The sequence below is a fragment of the Entelurus aequoreus genome, linkage group LG07 (assembly GCF_033978785.1).
Source record: "Entelurus aequoreus isolate RoL-2023_Sb linkage group LG07, RoL_Eaeq_v1.1, whole genome shotgun sequence".
Taxonomy (NCBI): domain Eukaryota; kingdom Metazoa; phylum Chordata; class Actinopteri; order Syngnathiformes; family Syngnathidae; genus Entelurus; species Entelurus aequoreus.
In genome coordinates, this window is record NC_084737.1 from 36,941,506 (window position 1) to 36,963,762 (window position 22,257).

Here is a 22,257-nt window from a genome sequence, read left to right on the forward strand (position 1 = left end):
GTTACTTTATTACATATATACTTACATTGTGTATATACAACATTGATGGAGGTGTATGGATGTATTTATAAGGGCTTTATAGGCAGCGACTCCTATTGTAAGCGAATTTCTGCTCACATTTTTTTACTATAGTTAAAATGCATTAAACAAAGAGAAACATAGGTGTGCTTGTCTTACATAAGGACTGTGAATGATAGGAAATATTCACCCCAAAAAGTGCAGTTTCCTTTTAAATTGCACATAACAGTGTGGAAAGTGGCCATTTAAGTACAGTACAAAATGAGAGTCCATTGCAAAAAGGTGCACAGTAATCATAATAAAATAAAAACACAGCATAATGTGCATAAAAGTCTTTGTTGGGTTCACACACTTAAATCCCTGAATGTTCGTGGCAACAGCCAATAGACAAAAAATGAATATATGTCTCATATTTTCGCAGGTACTCAAGTTTTTCCAAGTGTCAGTAAGAAATCACACAGTTCATTTCGTCGGCCAGCTCGTCCTCAAAGTGAGACATCGACTGTCCGGCTCCACGAGCGATCAGATCGGCGGCGGCGCTCTCTATCTCGTCCAAGCTCATATGACAAGCGTCGGCGATTTCCCGCTTCGCAAAATTCACAAACTTTGGGTCCTTGGCGTAGATTCCCAGACCCTCAGAGATCAGGATCTGACATTAGGAAGGAAAAGAGGCAGTAGAAAAGTGACTTACAGCAAGCTTTTATAGTTACATACAGTTTTCTTTCTAATATATATATATTATAATTAATGCAGAGTAGTGATATAAACATAATATATGTGTGTGTCATAATCTTTACAGCTCATTTCCAGACAGCTCTCTGTTCAAGGGCACAGCATCATCAGTCCCTAGTTTGCAATTCAAACAGTCTTGTGGGCGTGGCTGACATAGTATAATTGTTTTTAATTGGCTTAGGCCTGATGAAGTCTGTCTAGCAACAAGTGGCCTTGAAATCATGAGACCTGACCAGGAAAAATAATCCCATATGCCAACCAATGTCGTTGCATCTTCTACAGTACAAGGGCGTAGCACCGAATTCTTTTTTTTTTTTTTACATTAAAAAAGCCAACAAATTGAATATAAAGTGGCGAGAGTATGAATTCAAATAATCATATAACCTGTCATTCTTTACTTAAATATGATCATAAAAATGTAAAGTTTCCCTTTACGTCTGAGCGTAAAGTAAAGATTATCTGATTCATGTGCAGGATCATCATCAGTGAATAATGTGAATCATAAAAAAGCATTATTTTTATGATTATCCTATTATTAGTGCATCTTCTGGGAGTTAAGATTCCCCCTGTCTTTAAAAACTAGTGAGGCCTCTATTTCGAATTGTAATCGAGGGTCTTTGAACGCACCACATTTATGGACAATGCATGTAAAAGTGAAACTTTTTAATAACTTTCTCTTATGCTGCCACAAATAGATTTCTTCTCTCAGTTCTCCTTGTTCCAAAATGTTGGTGCTGTGTGTGAATGCTTAAAGGTGAACTTTGATGACGTTGTGACGTCTATGTTAATTGAAGTCAATTATTTGAGTTTACTGCTATCCGGTGGAACAAAGCATTTTAGATTTTTGATAGGGGGTGTACGTAGACTTAGATATTCTTAATTTGGTTGAAGAAACCTTATTATTGAACTTTTACAGCTATGATAATTTTATATTAACATTTACGACTTAATATTTTTTTATTCATTACTTATTTAAATGGCAGAAAACAATTCCCCTCTTCAACGCCGCTGATTTTCAAAATGGTTAAAATTAGATTTCAGTTGTAAAGTTATATGCATAATTAAATTAATCACACACACTTTTTTTAAATTAAAAAACAGTAAATAAGAGCACGTAACCTACCTAAGAGGTGGTCGGTGGCCTTCTAGTTTTTCCCCCACATAAACCCTAAAACCACCTGTGCTATTAATTGACACTCACCGACTCCACCAGACTGTCAGCACTGCCTTTGTTCACAAAGCCCTGGTTGGCCGGTGGAACCCTCAAGCTGGCGGTCCTGTTCTGACCAGAGTACCAGCCGGGATGGCTTCCCGCAGGAAGGCTGGCCGAGCCGTCGCTCCACAGCGGCTGGCTGGTCTTTGTGGCCTCATCCACCAGGATCATAGGCGTGTAGATCAGCTTGCCCCTGCGTGCTGAGGGGGTGATCAATCCAGGACCTGGTGTGTTGCCGGCTGCCCTTGTGTTGGCCCAAGAGACGGACGACACTGAGGACACACTGCTGGGCCTGGAGTCCAAGTTGTGCTGAGTCTAATAAAGCAGACAGAGACCAGTGAAACGAGGCAGTGAGGGAGTCTGATAGGGAATGCGGTCCGTCTTTTTACCTGGAGGCGAGATCTGGATGGGGATGTGTTGCCTCGATAGTTTCCTGGGATGGGAATGTCATCCCCACTGCTCTGTGGCCTCAGACACTGGAAGTTAAAGGTGGGCTTGCGACCTAAATGAGTAAGTAGGAGTATGAATTGAGAATACACGGTTGTGGGCTAAATCAGCATTTATAAACCTTTTTGACCTTGGGGTCCAACTTTTTCACTACAGAGTGGTCCAGTGCCCACTCAAATATTAACACTGAATTAATAATCTGACCCTTGATTTTTGTCGTATTCTTTCTGATTGATTGATTGAGACTTTTATTAGTAGGTTGCACAGTGAAGTACATATTCCGTACAATTGACCACTAAATGGTAACACCCGAATAAGTTTTTCAACTTGTTTAAGTCGGGGTCCACTTAAATTGATTCATGATACAGATATATACTATCATATATACTATCATCATAATACAGTCATCACACAAGATAATCACATTGAATTATTTACATTATTTACAATCAGGGGTGTGGAGGGGGGGTGGGGGGAGTAGGATATGGACATCAAGTAGTGGACATAGAGAGAGAGAGAGAGAGAGAGAGAGAGAGAGAGAGAGAGAGAGAGAGAGAGAGAGAGAGAGAGAGAGAGAGAGAGAGAGAGAGAGAGAGAGAGATCAGAAGGCATAAGAAAAAGTATCTGCATTTGATTGTTTACATTTGATTATTAGCAATCCGGGGAGGGTGTTAGTTTAGGGTTGTAGCTGCCTGGAGGTGAACTTTTATTGCGGTTTTGAAGGAGGATAGAGATGCCCTTTCTTTTATACCTGTTGGGAGCGCATTCCACATTGATGTGGCATAGGAAGAGAATGAGTTAAGACCTTTGTTAGTTCGGAATCTGGGTTTAACGTGGTTAGTGGAGCTCCCCCTGGTGTTGTGGTTATGGCGGTCATTTACGTTAAGGAAGTAGTTTGACATGTACTTCGGTATCAGGGAGGTGTAGCGGATTTTATAGACTAGGCTCAGTGCAAGTTGTTGAACTCTGTCCTCCACCTTGAGCCAGCCCACTTTAGAGAAGTTGGTAGGAGTGAGGTGGGATCTGGGGTGGAGGTCTAGAAGTAACCTGACTAGCTTGTTCTGAGATGTTTGGAGTTAAGATTTGAGGGTTTTGGAGGTGCTGGGGTACCAGGAGGTGCATGCGTAATCGAAAAAGGGTTGAACGAGAGTTCCCGCCAGGATCCTAAAGGTGCTTTTGTTGACCAGAGAGGAAATTCTGTAGAGAAATGTCGTTCGTTGGTTAACCTTTTTGATTACCTTGGTTGCCATTTTATCACAGGAAAGGTTAGCCTCTAGAATGGAACCTAGGTAGGTGACCTCATCTTTCCTGGTGATGACAATGTCACCTACTTTTATGGTGAAGTCATTGACTTTCTTAATAATTATATCTAACCTACTTACAGCTTACACCATTGTCAAATGATACGACACCATGTGTTAATCAAAGATGATCATTTATTTAACATATAAACCTTAGGCTTAGATCAGGTTGATTTGAAACATAAGTACAAACCAAATATACTGCATAAGAAGGGACTCAAAGGAAATGATGAGCAATACATTTACATATAATTATGTTGTGCTAAAATAAATAAACTTAATGTCATGACGCGGAGTCGAACCCGCGTTTCCTCTGCATCTGGAGCTGCAGGCAACTCTGCTAACCCCTCTGCTGGCAGCACACTCAGACACGCCTCTGCTCGCACTGAGCACAACACGCCCACACAGCAACAAGCCTGCAAGCAATCACTGATCAGCGCACCTGGACTTGACGAGGGGGAGCGACATAAAGACCAGCGGACCCGAGGAACCTTTGCCAGAACGTCGCTAACCTTCCATGACTCCCCTGTCTTCCGTGATTGTGCCTTGTCACTCGACACCCATCCGGTTTCCTGACTGCCCTCCTCGATCCACGACCTCCCTGCTCGGACCCAGACCACGCTGCCCTGCTCTTGCCCACGACCACTTGCCTGCCCACGAACTGCCTCTTCGCCTTGCCCCCTTGGATAACGACGAAAGATACAACCAACATTTACAGAAAACAACCCTTGGTAACATTTACATTATTAATTTTACACATAGTCAACACTCACTCACTTTGAGTAGCATACACACGCCACGTATTCATCAAAGGTTTCAAATAAACCTTGTAAACCGCAGTCCTGCCCTGGTTGTCGCCTCCTTCCCTTCTCTGATACATAACACTTAATTTATAATGAATGTGTTTCTTAACTAAATGGTCTATAAAATTTAGTTCAAATGAAACTACAGCTTCACCACTTTAGGCATATTTTTTGCGCTTAAGACTTCTCTATGACTTTGAGCATCAGAAATTTTGACGAGGGGTGTTTTCCACAATTTTTTCTGAATTTTTTTTGTAAAATTGCATCGTGTTTTTGATTGCAAGATTGTTAGAAAAGGATATAAATATAAAATATACACACTGTCTCTTAAAAACCCTTTCGGCCCCATTGACTCCCACTATAACTGCTATTTTTTACTAGACTGTAATGCTGGTTTATTACTATGCTTTTTCCAAGAAAACCGAATTCATCTCATCCGTGCCGATTGAAAAACAAGAAAATATTGTTTGGAAGTAATTGCGCCTCTTAACAACAAGATGGCACACGCAAACCCATGAGCATAATTCTCATAGATTTGATGAGGGAAAATTAAGTTAAACTTCCATTAAAATTAAATTAAACCTGATCTTGGGAAGTTATACTTAACATATAAGATTTGTGTGAACTTATTAAACACAACCAAGTCCTGCCTGCTTTTTTTCATTCAAGCTCAGTAGGAACCTTAAAAATAATACTTTTCTGTCTACTAGTCAAAAGTATCAAAATCATTGTTGTCACGAATCATTGATCTATTCACGACTATAATTACCCGACTTCGAATATTCCACTTTGCAACTTATTTAAAAAAAATGTTGCATATTTTGCATTTTCCGATTATGACAAAAAGGCCATAAAACAAAATAAAACTTGAAAATAATACAACATTCATATCAATAAATATATTTGAAGTTTTTAAAATATTTCAAGCATTGAAAGTAAAAGAAAAAGGATTGCTGACTTATGACACTTTTATGAGCGGATCTGTTTTGGATCTAAAGCTCCCTTAAAAATAATTCAGTGTTTTTTTGTTTGTTTGTTTTTTTACAAAAAAGTGCAGACAAATTCAATAAAAATATGCAGGAATATGAGTTGAAATAAATAATAATATAACCTGTCATTATTCACTATTATCATTATGCTTCCTAAGGTAAAGACCATGCACGTTCCCTCAAAGGTGCCCGCCAGCGCATTTCCCCACTGTTCATGCATCCTCTGTGCACAGCAAATCTATGCCGCGCAAAAAATCTCACCCAATCCGAACTCTAAAGAAAACAAACACATAACAATTTATTCTGTGGGATTTTGCAATGCAGCTGTGAGTGACAGGTAACAATATGCGACCAACAGATAAAACAATGTTTGTCAACACTTTAAGGAGAACAGGAGGTCCATGAGTGATTTTATTGAGCAAAAGTGTTTATTGCAGGTCATAACCACACCAAAAACATTGGTAACAAAAACCTTATTTTTAGCAAAACTGGTCATTGTCTGCCGTACAAACCAGGTCAAAACCAACTTTGTCATCTGTCATATCAACAGCAGCCGCTCGCTCTCACTTGCGCCAGCGCACGCACGAACGCACGCACGCACACTCACTCACTCACTCACTGAGCCACTGAGCCACTGATGCGTTTAAGGCCAGACAAAAAGTCGGACAATTTCAACACCAAGTATAAACTATAAGTGGGCCAAATCACTTATATTAGAAAATAATCTCATGGAAATGACTGCTGCTATTTGATTGTAATAATAAGACATTTCAATTGTTAAGATGTCATGTTTGAGACAGGTGTGATGCTAGTATGGTCACAGTGTGCACGTCTGATGTTGCCCACATATGCTCCACTAAATGCTCAGGGAGTTTTTGCGTTTGTTCAGACCAGAACCTCCTCTGATTTCAGGTAATCTCTGTAGTGCAAGTTCATTTATATGAGGGACCGTTAGGGACATTATTCAGAATTACCTCTTACATACACTACTGAAATGCTCTCACATAAACAACTGAAATGTTTTTCTCTCACACACACTACTGAAACACTCTTATGCACACTACTGAAACACTCTTATACACACTACTGAAATGCTCTCACATAAACAACTGAAATCTTTTTCTCTCACACACACACTACTGAAACACTTATACACACTACTGAAATGCTCTCACATAAACAACTGAAATATTTTTCTCTCACACACACACTACTGAAACACTCTTATACACTCTGTGTATAAGAGTGTTTCAGTAGTGTGTGTGTGAGAAAAAGATTCCAGTTGTTTATTTGAGAGCATTTCAGTAGTGTATGTAAGAGGTAATTGTGAATAATGTCCCTAACGGCCCCTCATACATTTACACTCTTGTCAGCTGTGCAACGTTTCCCAGTTTGCAAGTTGTCTGCTAGCTTTTCCATGCAACAACACTATCCTTATGAGTTTGGGCCATCTCATGCTTACCAAAAGATGACTAAAACTTTCTTACACTTACACTTTCAACCATTTAGATGTATTCAGTGTTTGTTGTGTAATTATAATACAGTGCCATTAAAGAAAAGATTTTGCAAGTGCAAATTTTTTTGCTCGCATCCTGTATATCTCCTATGTTTTTAAAAACCTGATAATGATGTTAATATAATGTTGTTATGACATGCAATAAAACTACCTCACTCAAGTAGAAAACAATAATGATTTACCTTTCGGTATGGAAGGAAGGAGCCTCCTCCTAACAAACTGTGCACCACTGCTCTCGTTTCCATTGTAGCCATTCCCTATGGAACCTCTACTCACAGCACGGCCGTTGTCATTTGTGCTCATGACGCTCCCGTTTTCATGGTATGCCGAGTATCCGTTGCCATTGTATTCGTTTGTCGGGTAGGGGCTCCCAGCAACACTTCCTCCACTTGTGGTAGTGGTTCCATTATAACCATTACCGAAGCCATTGGCATTGTGAGGTTCACATGACATTCCACCATTGACGTTGGCTTGTTCAAGGTTCTGGCTGTTGTAGTCAGGCTCAGGTGGTAAAGGAGAGGTGGCCTCAGGATACGCATACCTACAAGAAAACAATATGCATTAATTTGTGCTGTCAAAGGTTATTTTTTTAAAATCAGATTAATCACACTTTTGAATTTAGATCAATCATCTATCCATCCATCTTCTTCTGCTTATCCAAGGTCGGGTAGCGGGGCAGCAGCCTAAGCAGAGAAGCCCAGGCTTCCCTCTCCCCAGCCACTTCGTCCAGCTCTTCCTGGAGGATGCCGAGGCGTTCCCAGGCCAGCCGGGAGACAGTGTCTTCCCAACATGTCCTGGGTCTTCCCCGTGGCCTCCTACCAGTCAAACTTGCCCTAAACACCTCCCCAGGGAGGCATCAGGGTGGCATCCTGACCAGATGCCTAATCCACCTCATCTGGCTCCTCTCAATGTGGAGGAGCAGCGGCTTTACTTAGAGCTCCGCCTGAATGACATATCTTCTCACCCTATCTCTATGGGAGAGCCCCGCCAACCAACGGAGGAAACTAATTTCCTCCGCCTATACCCGTGGTCTTGTCCTTTAGGTCATAAACCAAAGCTCATGACCATAGGTGAGGGTGGGAACGTAGATTGACCAAAATGGATCGATACAGTGTCCGCATTACTGAGGACGCTGCACCGTTCCGCCTGTCGATCCTATGATCCACTCTTCCCTCACTTGTGATCAAGACTCCAAGGTACTTGAACTTCTCCACTTAGAGCAATATCTCTTCCCCAATCTGGATATGGCACTCCACCATTTTCCGGGCGAGAACCATGGACTCGGATCTGGAGGTGCAAATTCTCATCCCAGTCGCTTCACACTCAGCTGCGAACCGATCCAGTGAGAACTGACGATCCTGGCCAGATGAAACCATCAGGACTACATCATCTGCAAAAATCAGAGACCTAATCCTGTTGCCACCAAACCTGATCCCCTCAATACCCTGTTTGCGGCTAAAAATTATCTCCATAAAAGTTATGAACAGAATCTGTGACAAAGGGCAGCCCTGGCGGAGTCCAACCCTCACTAAGAATGGGTCCGACTTATTATCAAGCTCTGACACCGATCATTCAGGGAGCGGACCGCCACAATCAGACAGTCCGATACCCCATACTCTCTGAGCACTCCCCACAGGACTTCCCAAGGGACACGGTCGAATGCCTTCTCCAAGTCCACAAAGCACATTTAGACTGGTTGGGCTAATTCCCATTCCACCTGAAGGACCCTGCCGAGAGTATAGTGTTGGTCCACAGTTCCACAACCAAGGCGAAATCAACACTACTCCTCCTGAATCCGAGGTTCGACTATTCGGCGTGGCCTCCTCTCCAGTACACCTGAATAGACCTTACCGGGAAGGCTGAGAAGTGTGATCCCGCAACAGTTAAAACATACCCTCTGGTTCCCCTTTTTAAAGATAGGAACCACCACCCCGGTCTGCCAATCCAGAGGTACCGCCCCCGATGTCCACGCAATGTTGCAGAGTCTTGTCAACCAAGACAGCCCCACAGCATCCAGAACCTTAAGGAACTCCAGACGGATCTCATCCACCCCCGGGGCCTTGCCACCAAGGAGCTTTTTAACGACCCCGGCAACCTCAGCCCCAGAAATAGGAGAGCCCACCACAGATTCCCGGGCACTTCTTCCTTTTAGAAAGACATGTAGGTGGGATTGAGGAGGTCTTCAAAATATTCCCTCCACCGATCCACAACGTCCTGAGTCGAGGTCAGCAGCACACCATCCTCACCATACACGGTGTTGACAAAGCACTGCTTCCCCCTCCTGAGGTGGCGGATGGTGGTTCGGAATCGCTTTGAAGTCGTCCGGAAGTCATTTTCCATTGCTTCCCTGAATTTCTCCCTTTTCCGGGTTTTTGCCTCCACGACCACCAAAGCCGCACCCGCGTGGCCTGTCGGCACCTGTCCGCTGCACATATGGACACCCTTATGTTTTAACATGGTGTTATGGACAGTCTGTGACGAGAACAAAAGTCCAATAACAAAACAACACTCGGGTTCAGATCCGGGCGGCCATTCCTCCCTATCACGCCCTTTCCAGGTCTCACTGTCAGTGCAAACGTGAGCGTTGAAGTCACCCAGCAGAACGAGGGAATCACCTGAGGGAGCATTCTCCAGTACTCCCTCGAGGGAATCCAAAAAGGGCGGGTTCTCTGAGCTGCTGTTTGGTACGTAAACACAAACAACAGTCAGGACCCCTCCACCCACCCGAAAGCGGAAGGAAGCTATGCTCTTGTCTACTGGGTTGAACTCTAAAGTACAGGCTTTGAACTGGGGGGCAGCAGAATTGCCACACCGGCCCGTCGCCTCTTCACTGCGTGCAACGTCAGCGTGGAAGAGAGTCCAGCCCCTATCGCGCACCAGCTCAAGCTCCTCCCCTGCAGCGAGGTGACGTTCCACGTCCCAAGACCTAGCTTATGTAGCCGAGGATTGGACCGCCAAGGGCCCAGCTCACACTGCACCTCCTATGAGTGGTGAGCCCATTGGAGGGGGGACCCATATTGCCTATTCGGGCTGTGCCCGGCCGGGCCCCATGTAGACAGGTCCGGCCACCAGGTGCTCGCCATTGAGCCCCACCTCCGGGTCTGGCTCCAGAGGGGGGCCCCGGAGATCTGCGTCCAGGCGAGGGAAATCTGAGTCCTTGTTTTACTTCTTCATAAAGGTCTTCGAGCTGCTCTTTGTTTGGTGTCTCACCTAGGACCTGTCTTGGGAGAGAGACTCTACCAGGGGGCATAGAAGCCTCCGGACAACATAGCTCCTAGGGTCATTGGGACAAAAACTCCTCTACCACGATAAGGTGGCAGCTCAGAAAGGAATTTAGATTAATCACAGGATATCACTTGCATGCATAATTTCAATTAACTTAAACAAGTCCTCAATATTAGAACAGAAATCCAATTTTATTGTCAGAATGTCATATAGGAACATTATAAACATGTTTTACTTGAATGTGCGGCAATTATCTCAAGTCCAGATGGGGTTTATTTTTAAATATAATTTGCCTGGGAGTCGAAGTCTTCTCACTCATCTTTGCACTGACGTATCCACTGACCTGATCATTGACCGTATAACAACCCACATTGCCTTTCAAGCAACAATCCGCAGTTAAGGTAAAGGAGCATGTATGGTCAACATAAATTGCGTGATTAATCTAGATATATTAGGGCCGTCAAAGTTAACCTGATAACAACGCGTTAACTATAAGTTCTTTTAACGTCAATCATTTTTTTGATGCGCGATTAACACACCTGTGTCCTAAATCTTTTTTGACCCTTGGTCTGTTCCGTAGTGTGGGGAAGTGTAATGGCGTCCAGTTACTGTTGAGCCACAAGCTCGAAAATAGCGAGCATAAATGCACAAAGAAAGGGGGACATTATGGAGACCTCATATCAAAAGCCATGACAAGTCGCTCTCCTGACAGGACAATACTATTTTATTTTCAATCACCATGAGACAACATCATTGGAGCGAACGCCTGCTGGCGCCTTTGCCGCTTGTAGAGAGGATGAGCTTTATGTCCGTGTTTACATTACAATTGAGTGCATTAATAAAATAAAATGTAGATTGTCACTCGAACTGCTTTAGTAAAATGGAATAAAAGCTCAGTAGATCAAAAAGACGAGAGAGAGGAAGTCTAGAGTCACATTTATCTGAGACTTTCGTCAAAACATGTCAAAACACTTCTCATAACAATCACACACTTCCGGCTTTACAATAATAGCGCTATGTGTCACATCCGGTCTAACCGCTAAAACAATGAAAAATTGTCTTACATTACGATCATGCTTTGTCAAAGATGTTTAGTAATGTAAATTAATGTTTCATGGCAGATTGAAATCAAGTGTATATTCTCTATCTGTTCTGATTGATAGTCTGTAACTGTAGAATGTTTAGCAAGCTGAATATTGCATTTTATTAATAAATAGAAAAGGTTAAAAAAAATGTATTTCTATACTTTGATACTTTTCAAAATGAGGGGCACCACAAAAAAAGTCATATTGGCTTCATTTTAACACACAAGTTTCCTATTGCACTCAAATAACAATTTTAAGAGGTTCAAATTAAAATTAAAAGGCATTACACTGAAAGAACAATTTATAAGTGTATAAATTACATATAGCCTACCATAATCTATGATTAGGTTAGAATAGAATAGAAAGCTTTACTGACATTATATTAAATGCTTCATGGTTTATGTTTGCCACTCTTGGTCTGGCTTTAAGAGAAATAAGATCATTAGTAAATGCTAAAAACGATAGTAAGTCAGATTACTTCTAGACCTCCACCCCAGATCCCACCTCACTCCTACCCACTTCTCCAAAGTGGGCTGGCTCAGGATGGAGGACAGAGTAAAACAACTTGCACTGAGCCTAGTCTATAAAATCTGCTACACCTCCCTGATACCGAACTACATGTCAAACTACTTCCATAACGTAAATGACGGCCATAACCACAACACCAGGGGGAGCTCCACTAACCACGCTAAACCCAGATTCCGATCTAACAAAGGTCTTAACTCATTCTCCTTCTATGCCACATCAATATGGAATGCACTCCCAACAGGTGTAAAAGAAAGTGCATCTCTATCCTCCTTAAAAACCGCACTAAAAGAACACCTCCAGGCAACTTTAACCCTAAACTAACACCCTCCCCCTTCCACATCCCTCCTCCCCGGATTGCCATCCATCCATTTTCTACCGCTTATCCCTTTTGGGGTCGCGGGGGGTTCTGGAGCCTATCTCAGCTACAATCGGGCGGAAGGCGGGGTACACCCTGGACAAGTCGCCACCTCATCGCAGGGCCAACACAGATAGACAGACAACATTCACACTCACATTCACACACTAGGGCCAATTTAGTGTTGCCAATCAACCTATCCCCAGGTGCATGTCTTTGGAAGTGGGAGGAAGCCGGAGTACCCGGAGGGAACCCACGCAGTCACGGGGAGAACATGCAAAACTCCACACAAAAAGATCCCGAGCGCAGGATCGAACACAGGACCTTCGTATTGTGAGGCAGACGCACTAACCCTTCTGCCACCGTGCTCCTCCCCGGATTGTAATTAATGAAATGTAAATAATCAAATGTAGATACTTGTTCTTATGCTTTCTGATCTCTCTCTCTATGTCCACTACTTGCTGTACATATCCTACCAAGTCAGACCTACACTGTTTCAATGTCCATTTCTCTGATGATGCAATTGTTGATGACTGAAGTGCTGATATCAACCAAACCCAACCCCCCCGCCCCCCTCCACATCCCACAACCCGGATTGTAAATAATGTAAATAATTCAATGTATATACTCTGATGATTAACTTGTGTGATGACTGTATTATGCTGATAGTATATATCTGTACCATGAATCGATTTAAGTGGACCCCGACTTAAACAAGTTGAAAAACGTATTCGGTGTTGCCATTTAGTGGTCAATTGTACAGAATATGTACTGTACTGTGCAATCTACTAATAAAAGTTTCAATCAATCAATCAATAAGGCTAAAAGTACACAGATAAGAAATGGAGCTGATAAAACACACATTGTTAAAGATTAAACACACATTGTAGGGACTTGTTACAAAATTCAGTTATTCTTCTTCACACTGTTTCTTGTATGCGCTCTCAGTTCTGTTTGTGTGTGCGTGTTGACACAGCCAACATCATGCACCTCGGCTCGGTATGTCACCGCCGCACGGCAGCATGCAAATGAAGAAAAAAGTACTGGTATTTTTCAAAGGCAGTACAGTATCGTTTTTAATTCATCAGTACCGTGGTACTTTATTAGTACTGGTATACTGTACAACCCTAATGCAGAGATATGAATAACATTAACTTTACAAAATGTAATGTAACGGTCAGCTTTTTTGCAGAAGGTCCTTAAAAATAGCAGAGTGCACCTGTAACTCTGATGAATAAATAAATAAATAGACTAAAATCAAATGTCTACTGTAGAGGTTGCTGGTTCTTTGGAATATACAAAATAGGAATAATAGTGAATGGAGAAGTCCGGCCCTTCAGTCCTTAACTTTATGGAAATGTGGTTACCCAAAACAATTTGGTTGAATATCCGTCATGATCTGTCACAACAGATTATGTCTGTTTATGTTTTGTGTTATTCATGTTGCCAATGCTGATAAGCCTCCCTTGGTTACGTTTCCTGTTGCTAGGAGCATTGAGCGTTATCCACACCTGTTTCTTTTTTATGATTAGTGGTCCCACCTGCTGCCGCCTTATTCATGCCTCCTTTTAATACCCATAGCACTGTGCACTCGGCGTGGTCTCATTGATCGCTTTACGCGACAAGTTACTTTGTGGTTTATTAGTTCTTTGTTTTGTTTGCTGTTGAGCAATTTGCTAAACAATGCCCTGGTAAGCCTTGAGCTTTTCGTGTGCTTCCAGCGGCACATTTATTTTTTGACTTCTTGGAGGATTAAGACTGCTCTTACCTGCACACTGTTTTCCTGCCTGTCCTACCGCATCCTGGGGAGCACAAACCCTTGCTTCGACTCGACCCGATTGTGATAATACTCTCGATTTAAAAACTTCTTGTTTCTTACCGGTCTACTGATGCAGGTCTTTCAGCATCTCCTTCATTGCTATAAAACTGCTCAGCCACTCCCAGTGTAGTTGCCTCAGGAGCTGTGAACTCAGATCCGACTGGAGTGTCCGTAGGAGGAGGGGGAGGTAGGTTGCTGATGGAATCTGCCCTGTTAACAAGTAAATACGCATGAGTTATTCTAGAAGTTAGCAGCATGTGTAAATGAGAAAAGAGAAAGAATCAAACCTGGTGAGCGGGGCCCTTGATCGCACTGGCTGCTCTGTGACAACGCTCACTCCTGCCAGCTCTGATCCAGGTCTCTGGGCATCCTGTAAACCTGTCACCTGCTCAGTGATTACCATCTCTTTGGCGTCTGGTTCAACAACTACAGCGGTTTGCTGTATCAGCACTTCTAGGGGCGGCATGGGTGTGCTTGCAGGCGTGGTGGTGGCCGAGGCTGCGTGCTCACTGTAGAATATCTCATCGCCTGTCATCTCTCCATCCACACCCTCCTCTTCTTCCAGGTCGCACGCCATAGCCAGGCGCATCTCCGGAGCCAGATCCTGTAGCGTCCTCAGCCCTTGCTAAGACCACAGATGTATATTAACAATTGTTTAAGAAAAATCTTATCAAAGCACAAAAAGAAGAAAATACATGCAGAGATTAAACCCTATCAAGAGGGAGTACATTTCATTAGGTTCATTCTAACAAGCGGGCACTCAAACAAATAACTGACGAGCAAGATGGTCAAAATGCGTAACTTCCTGAGAACTAGCGTCCTCTGTAGTGGACATTTGTAATTTGCATAACAAGGCAATTTTTCAGAATGTGTAACTCTGACAAAATAAATAATTTGGAAGTATTTCTTTAAATATTATAAATAAATAAATAAATAGGTTATACTTGTATAGCGCTTTTCTACCTTCAAGGTACTCAAAGCGCTTTGACAGTATTTCCACATTCACCCATTCACACACTGATGGCAGGAGCTGCCATGCAAGGCGCTAACCAGCACCCATCAGGAGCAAGGGTGAAGTGTCTTGCCCAAGGACACAACGGACGTGACTAGGATGGTAGAAGGTGGGGATTGAACCCCAGTAACCAGCAACCCTCCGATTGCTGGCACAGCCACTCTACCAACTTCGCCACGCCGTCCCTATTATATTATGTTTTTTTCTACATTTAAAACACATCCTTGTATTCTACATAACATGTAATGGTGGTTCTTTGGTCAAAAGATTATGTTTTACAGACAGGCCTCAAGCCGCTTTCTGAATGTCTCTTCAGAATGTGCCGTTTTGTGGGCAGTCTTATTTACGTGCCTCCACTTTTATTGTGTTATCTCCCTTTTAGCCATGTTGTAGTTTTTAGCGCTTCCATATGGAGTCTACTGACAGACATAAGTTAAAACTATGCACTATTTTGTATTAGAAATGGCAACAGCGGAGGATGCATGTGCATGTGCATTTACCATGAATTGATTAACGTGGACCCCGACTTAAACAAGTTGAAAATGTTACCATTTAGTGGTCAATTGTACGGAATATGTACTGTACTGTACAATCTACTAATAAAAGTTTCAATCAATCAATGTACGAGCCAGTCTGCCCCACAACAAGAGTATAGAAAAAAAGAAGGAAATCATTGACTACAATGTCGGACTCGCACAAAGATCTTTGGGTAAATCGCTACCATGTATGGAGGTATCCACTGATGTCACAAATTGGACAAATTCCAAACGGCTCGTTTGGAGGAAGTATGAAGGTAGGCAAGATTGTTTTATAAATATCTCCGCCATGTCACTATTGTTTGATTTCAAATTTTCGGGACTTATGCAGATTCCAAATACACAAAAACCAGTATCAGTAAGTAAAAAAAGTTGGTTGTTGAGACACAGATAATTGTCTTCTGACCGCTATCTCTGTCAAGCATATGAATATCTATAACAAGAGGCCTTGTCTTAAAAAGCATTTTATTCACTTTTTTGGTTCAATTTTAATTATCTTCAATGCTTATCAGGACAAAAAAGTACTTAAGTTTTTGAAAGGCGTGAAACATTTTGGATTATTATTATTTTTTGCTTACATTTATTAATACACTTCAGTCCTAAACAAAAATAGTATTTCTACAATTATTTGACACATTTGATCAGATAATGTCACACATTTAAATGACTAAAATAACTCATTTTATGCTAATTTAAATTGACTACTGTGACATCATTTGAACAAAATGCCTTCTAAAGGTTAAAATTAAACAAAAACCACTACACCATAGGTATTTTTTATTTTTGGCTGAAGTTGATTGAGATATTTAAGAAAAGAAAGTAAAAATAAATAATAATCCAAAATGTTTTTATGCCCTTTGAATGATGGACTTTTAAATTATTTGGGGTTTTGTGGATTTAACTGCTACACCTTTGAATTATTTGGACACTGGAATTTTAAAATTCAACATGAAAAAATTATCTAGTAAACTTTTTAGTAATAATAGAGTAACGACAAAAATGATGGCCAAAATTAAGGCAAAAAGTTGGCCATTGTCCCTTGAGGGTTGAGTAAAAATTGCCTCTATTATTATTATTATTCAAAGTGTATTCACATTTCTTGACACCTTGTGTAAAAAGTGGAAACACGCAGGGACAAAACTGCATAAGACTACAAATAATGAAAGTAAAATAAGCGAGTTGCTGCTAAAACTCAGCTGCATGCGTGCTGACAAAGACCAGAGGGCGGAAGCACAATACACCAGTTTTAAAGTTGCTGCATTGGCTCCAAGTCCTCTTCAGGGTCGATTTTAAAGTTATATCATTAGTTTTCAAATGTCTTAATGACCTTGCGCCTTCTTAGCTATCTGACCTGCTTTTACCGTATCAACACCCACGGATCCTGAGGTCCTCTGGCACCGGCCTCAGCTTTACCAAATACCAGGACAAAGATCCATGCACACGGTGAAGCGTTTTTAGCCACTATGGCCCCCACCTGTGGAACAGCCTGCCAGAGAGCCTCAGCACTGCAGAGAGCGTTGATTTTTTTTTTTTAAAGGCTGAAGACACACCTTTTTAATCAGGCTTTTTACTGATCGTCTGTTTTTAATTATTTTATTGTGTTGTTTTCTATATTAATCATTAATATTTTTTACTAAAATTCTCTCAATGTTATGTTTTTATTAACTTATTAAAGTAATATTTATATTTAAATTTTTACATATACTTTATCGTAGTTTCTATACTATATATTTTTAATAACGTTAATTTTTGTTATTCTCCAGTGTAGATGCCTCTAAGGTGGCGTTTTCCCTCAAATCCTCAGTGCCATGCTATGTTTTGTTTTTGCTTTGTTATTGTCAATGGTGCTGTGTGTGTGTGTGCGCGTGTGTGGGTGTGTGTGTGTGTGTGTGTGTGTGTGTGTGTGTGTGTGTGTGTGTGTGAGTTTTCTTCTCTTCTTCTATTATTATTATTTTTGTTGTTTGCTTTGTTTTGTTTTGTACAGCACTTTTTGTTTGCCACTTGCATGTGTATGAAAAGTGCTATATAAAAAGTTTGATTTGATTTGATTTCATCCACTGTCTAAAGCTACAGTAAATATAGCGGCAATGTTAAGATATTCAAAAAATTCCTTCAAGTGACAAATGTTTCTTCACACATGTTTTTTTTAGGTACAACAACCTTTTTCATTAATATATTTGAGTTTAGGGCTGGTGATTGGAAAATCTGATTTTTTTTGTACATTGTAACAGGTTGGTTACCTGAAGAGAAGCAGCTTTGTCCTTCCTTTTAGACTTTCTTTCTCTCTCTTTTCTCTTGCGGTATTTTTTGAAATAGTCCTGAATCAAAAAGCTGGCATAAAACTTGCCGCAAGTCACCTCATCCCCTAGAAAAGCAAGAGAGTTGGAGGAGCATGAACAGAAATGTAATTCAATTATGGTATTGTAATACTTTAGTATACCTCTAGGGGGAGGAATTATTTCATCTATGAGTTTAGGCTTGGTCCGCTTCCACAGTTTCTTGATGATGAGCTTCAATTCTTCATTCTGCTTATCGATGGGCCCTAAAAAAAAACGAAAAAGCAAATGTATCCAATTCTTGTGCATAAAGCTTGAATAAGTACGTGTGTGAGTGGTGAGAAAAAGATACAACCTTCAGTCTTGATCTTAAGGGAAGTTCGCACCAGCGCAAACAAGGTAGCGCTGAAGGTGACCGTCCCATCAGGGTGCAGAGGAACATTCATAGAAACCAACCTCTGAGATGAAGTGTGCACAGAAAGGATATATCAATATTTTCCAAAGCCAAATATGAAGAACACTATCTGTTAGGTACGAGAACTTACTTTGCAAGCAACACGGTGAGGACACAGTTTCCCAAAACCAAGAGGTGGCTGAATTCTCCGCAGCATGGTGATGACATCGATGTGCTTAATGCGGCCACTGCGAGAGAACAAAACACACACTGAGAAAAGTAATGGCATCTTGACAGCACAGGACATGTGAAGAAAAATAGTTATTACGTGGCTTCTGGATCATAGTCCGACCAAACTCTTTTAAACTCGTCCAGGTGGTGAGTACCAAGTACAGTCCAGTCTCTTGTTAGGTACTCAAAGTTGTCCATGATGACAGCAATAAATAAATTGATAATCTGAACAGAAGGAAAAGCATAGATATGTTGCAAAAAACAGAGAAACATACATGAAAATACAATTAAAACTGTGTGCCAACAAGGCCGGCCCCCGTCATAAACACAGAGTCAACATGTCCATTGTAATAGTTTTAGTTTGGTTCAGAAGCATCCACCACATCCCATAAAGCCCATAGAGGTCATTTCCAATTTAGCTGTCATTACAGATTTTCGGCCGTGTTCCTAAAACAACCGTATTATTTAAGTTTATGATGTCGCCAAACATTTTCCCCAAAGAGAAAATATCTAAAGAAGGTTTCATAGTTTCTGCCCATTTCTTTATGTTTTGTTTAATTTCAATAAATGCCGGAGCGAAATAAAGCCGCTCTGAATTGGCTTCACGACGGGAGGAGATACTAAACACTAGACCTTTAACCTATTTTTTTATTATCCTGAATGTAAACACATGACTAATAAACATATTTAACTAAATTATAGTTGTCAATGTAGTCTTTTTGTTTATTGTTCATACGTGATTAAAACCCCTGGCAAATATTATGGTATCACCTACAGACTTGAAGGATGTTTATACAACTATTTCATTTTGTAGAAAAACAGGCAACAGCCATGACACAAACCAATAATCATTACAAATGGCAACTTTATGGCTTTAAGAAACATTAAAAGAAATCGAGAATATAAATTGTGTTAGTCAGTAAAAGTTTAACTTTTAGGTCAAGGAGAGTGAAAAAAAATGGAATCACTCATTTCTGAGGAAATAATTATAGAAATCCCTCTTGTAAATTTGTATTTCTAAAGATAACACCTGTTTCAGATTAAATCTGTTCATTAGTCTGCAGTTACAAAAGAGTGTTCACATCTTGGAGAGCTGTTGCACTAGGTGGATTGAAATGAATCATGGCTCCAACACAAGATATATCAATTGAAACTAAATAAAATGACAGGTGCTGGACTGGGAATTACAATGCAAAAGCTTTAAAAAAAAGCCATAGTGATTCATGGAACACGATGTAGACCTCAAGACATCATGCTTGACCTTACTCACCAAGTAAGCGCAGAGCATGAAGAAGCTGATAAAGTAGATGTAGGACAAGTTGCTGCCGCAAGAGAACTCTTCACCAGGCTCTGTGTCTGACTCTGGGTCGCAGCGCCTTCCGGGCAATGCGGCCAACATGATTTCCTGCCACTGCTCTCCAGTGGCACACCTATGAGGAGAAAATGGCAGTTTTTTCAATGTGACAATTAGAAGAGCAATGTAGGAGTGTAACTGAAAACAGGTACAATTAGTAGGCATGTAGAAAGGTTAGCACACTTAAAAACAAATGAAGCATCACCTGAATAGCACCAGAACAGCCATGAAGAAAGTCTGAAAGTTGCAGTTTCTGTTGATATGTGTGTCATCATCAACGGCCACTTTCCCAAATGTCTACCAGGAAGCAAGCAAAGTGAAAATCAGTTTAAATTCCAGTTTAAATGTGTTCTTATTGGATCAAATTATTGCAGGGACTCACCTGCATGCCTATCACAGCATAGATGAAAAAGATCATTGCAATGAGCAAACCAACGTATGGTAAAGCCTACGCCAAAACATGTCATAATTAGAAGAAAGTACATTATATTCCAAATATTCCATTCTGTGTTCTACTGACCTGGAGCGACTTGACAAAAGTCCACAAGAGAGTTCGAATGCCTTCTCCTTTACTGAGCAGTTTGACCAATCGCAGCACTCGAAACAAACGGAAGAATGTGATGGAAACTTTGCCACTTTCACCTTTTCCCTGAAGCCAAGAGAAAACAAGAAAAAGAGTTCGAAACAACGCTTGAACATCTACACGTCCAGAAGCGAAACTGAGAGTCTATGGCCATCTCACCTCACCGTGACCTCCTCCTCCCTGGGGAAACATCCGCATTGATTGACAATGGGAAAAGGGAGACATAGATAAGGATCGGTGAAGAAAAAACAGAACCAAAGAACAAAATTTAACTCTTTACATGCAATAACCTATGTCTGGGAGTCTTTCAGCAAACCACTCCCACCCCAGTCCAAAGTATAGCTGTGACTTTTGGGTTAAATGCGAAAAAATGCTAACCAATTAATGTCCCAGTTCAAAGTCTGGAAATCGTTTCATGGTCAAAATGCAGATACATGAAGACATTAGGTAGTCACTGGGTCAATCATCATTGTTAATAAGCTTTCAAGTTCCATGTTGTCTGCTTTGAACCAATAGATGCCATTAAAACATCACAAATTAGATAAGATAAATTAGCCAATTCTTAAAAGACAGGTTGTCTTTTACTTGGACAATTTGAATTACGCAGAGCTCTAATACCAAGCAACCCCAATAAAGAAAATTCTGCCATTTTTTTGCAAACACATTCTATCCCAGGACGCTCTGGGCTCTACTATCCCACTTGCCCTTAAGTGTTCTTTTACGTGAGCTTATAACTAATGAGGTGGACTTTGTCGTGACGCCTATTTATTGACTGTGTGAAATTAATAGAACATGGAGTTTTACTAACATTATTGAATGTCATTGAAATCCATGAAAAAGATAACATTTTGAATTTGAAATAGTCGTATCAATCCAGTCAACGCTTGTCACGTGTACTTGTGTCGTCATGTGATGCAGTGTGTGTACATAGTTTGGTCTAGTACAACGGTTTGTGAAGCTGTGGCACGTCAGGAGGTTTGTGTGCGTGAACGTTTTTGTGTGCTTGTGCTTACGAGGGGGAGCATGACAGCTGACAGTTTGAATAACAATGCACACTTGCCTTGTCATCCACTTATGCACAGACACAGAAGGTAAACGATGTGCAATTTGGTTTTTGATAGTCAATTCAGAGAAGCATTATGGTTAGGGTTGGGTATCGAGTATCGAGTATCGATTGGAACCGGGACTAACTTTCCAATTCTCCCGGAATCGTTCAAAAGTTTAAATTTCGATTCCTAGTTTCGATACCCAGTCCGCCGACCGGAAAAAAAGAATAAGTCCGACGACCGGAAGAAGAAGCCGCTAAACACCAACGAAGAAGCGCCCACCGCCGGAAGTGTTAGCATAGCCGAGCCTATGTAGCCGAGCGAGTCAGTCAAGCATGGATAGCGGGCGTCGGCGGTCGAAGTGTGGCTTTATTTTACTAAAAAAAATGAAATATCGGCGAAATGTAACACATGCGACAGGACTGTTTCGTGCTTAGGAGGGTGCACGTCGAACATGATGAAGCACTTCCGAGTACAAAATAAAGCGTGTACCGTCTTCGACGCGCTGCGCCGACCGTCCTCCTGTGCCTCTTCCTCTGGCTTCGACGCCCAGCCTGGCACCTCGGTGACTGCATTGCAGTCCGAATCCGGTAAGTAAAACAATATATATGCAATAAATAATGTGTTTTGCGCCAACGTCGAGGCAGCTAACAAATTAGCACGCATATTTTTTCATAGACAATTTACAACCTGCTCGCCAGGCTCCGCGATGTGCTCCGCGATGTGCTCCGCGATGTGCTCCGCGATGTGCTCCGCGATGTGCTCCGCGATGTGCTCCGCGATGTGCTCCGCGA

The 22,257-nt window shown here is 41.5% G+C and overlaps 1 protein-coding gene across 1 annotated transcript in view; it reads right to left on the minus strand.

Moving 5' to 3' along the window:
* Window positions 1-22,257, minus strand: part of cacna1fa (calcium channel, voltage-dependent, L type, alpha 1F subunit a) — a 45,617-nt gene continuing 23,360 nt past the window's right edge. The window contains exons 32-47 of the mRNA XM_062053449.1: window positions 20,577-20,597; window positions 20,355-20,483; window positions 20,217-20,282; window positions 20,040-20,131; window positions 19,751-19,910; window positions 18,578-18,705; window positions 18,401-18,497; window positions 18,211-18,313; window positions 18,020-18,121; window positions 17,820-17,944; window positions 14,319-14,656; window positions 14,092-14,241; window positions 7,202-7,560; window positions 2,353-2,465; window positions 1,952-2,278; window positions 1-667 (exon numbers count right to left, since the gene is read on the minus strand). Coding sequence (XP_061909433.1) covers window positions 461-667; window positions 1,952-2,278; window positions 2,353-2,465; window positions 7,202-7,560; window positions 14,092-14,241; window positions 14,319-14,656; window positions 17,820-17,944; window positions 18,020-18,121; window positions 18,211-18,313; window positions 18,401-18,497; window positions 18,578-18,705; window positions 19,751-19,910; window positions 20,040-20,131; window positions 20,217-20,282; window positions 20,355-20,483; window positions 20,577-20,597 — 2,517 coding nt within the window. The 3' untranslated portion in view covers window positions 1-460. The remainder of the gene's footprint in view (window positions 668-1,951; window positions 2,279-2,352; window positions 2,466-7,201; window positions 7,561-14,091; window positions 14,242-14,318; window positions 14,657-17,819; window positions 17,945-18,019; window positions 18,122-18,210; window positions 18,314-18,400; window positions 18,498-18,577; window positions 18,706-19,750; window positions 19,911-20,039; window positions 20,132-20,216; window positions 20,283-20,354; window positions 20,484-20,576; window positions 20,598-22,257) is intronic.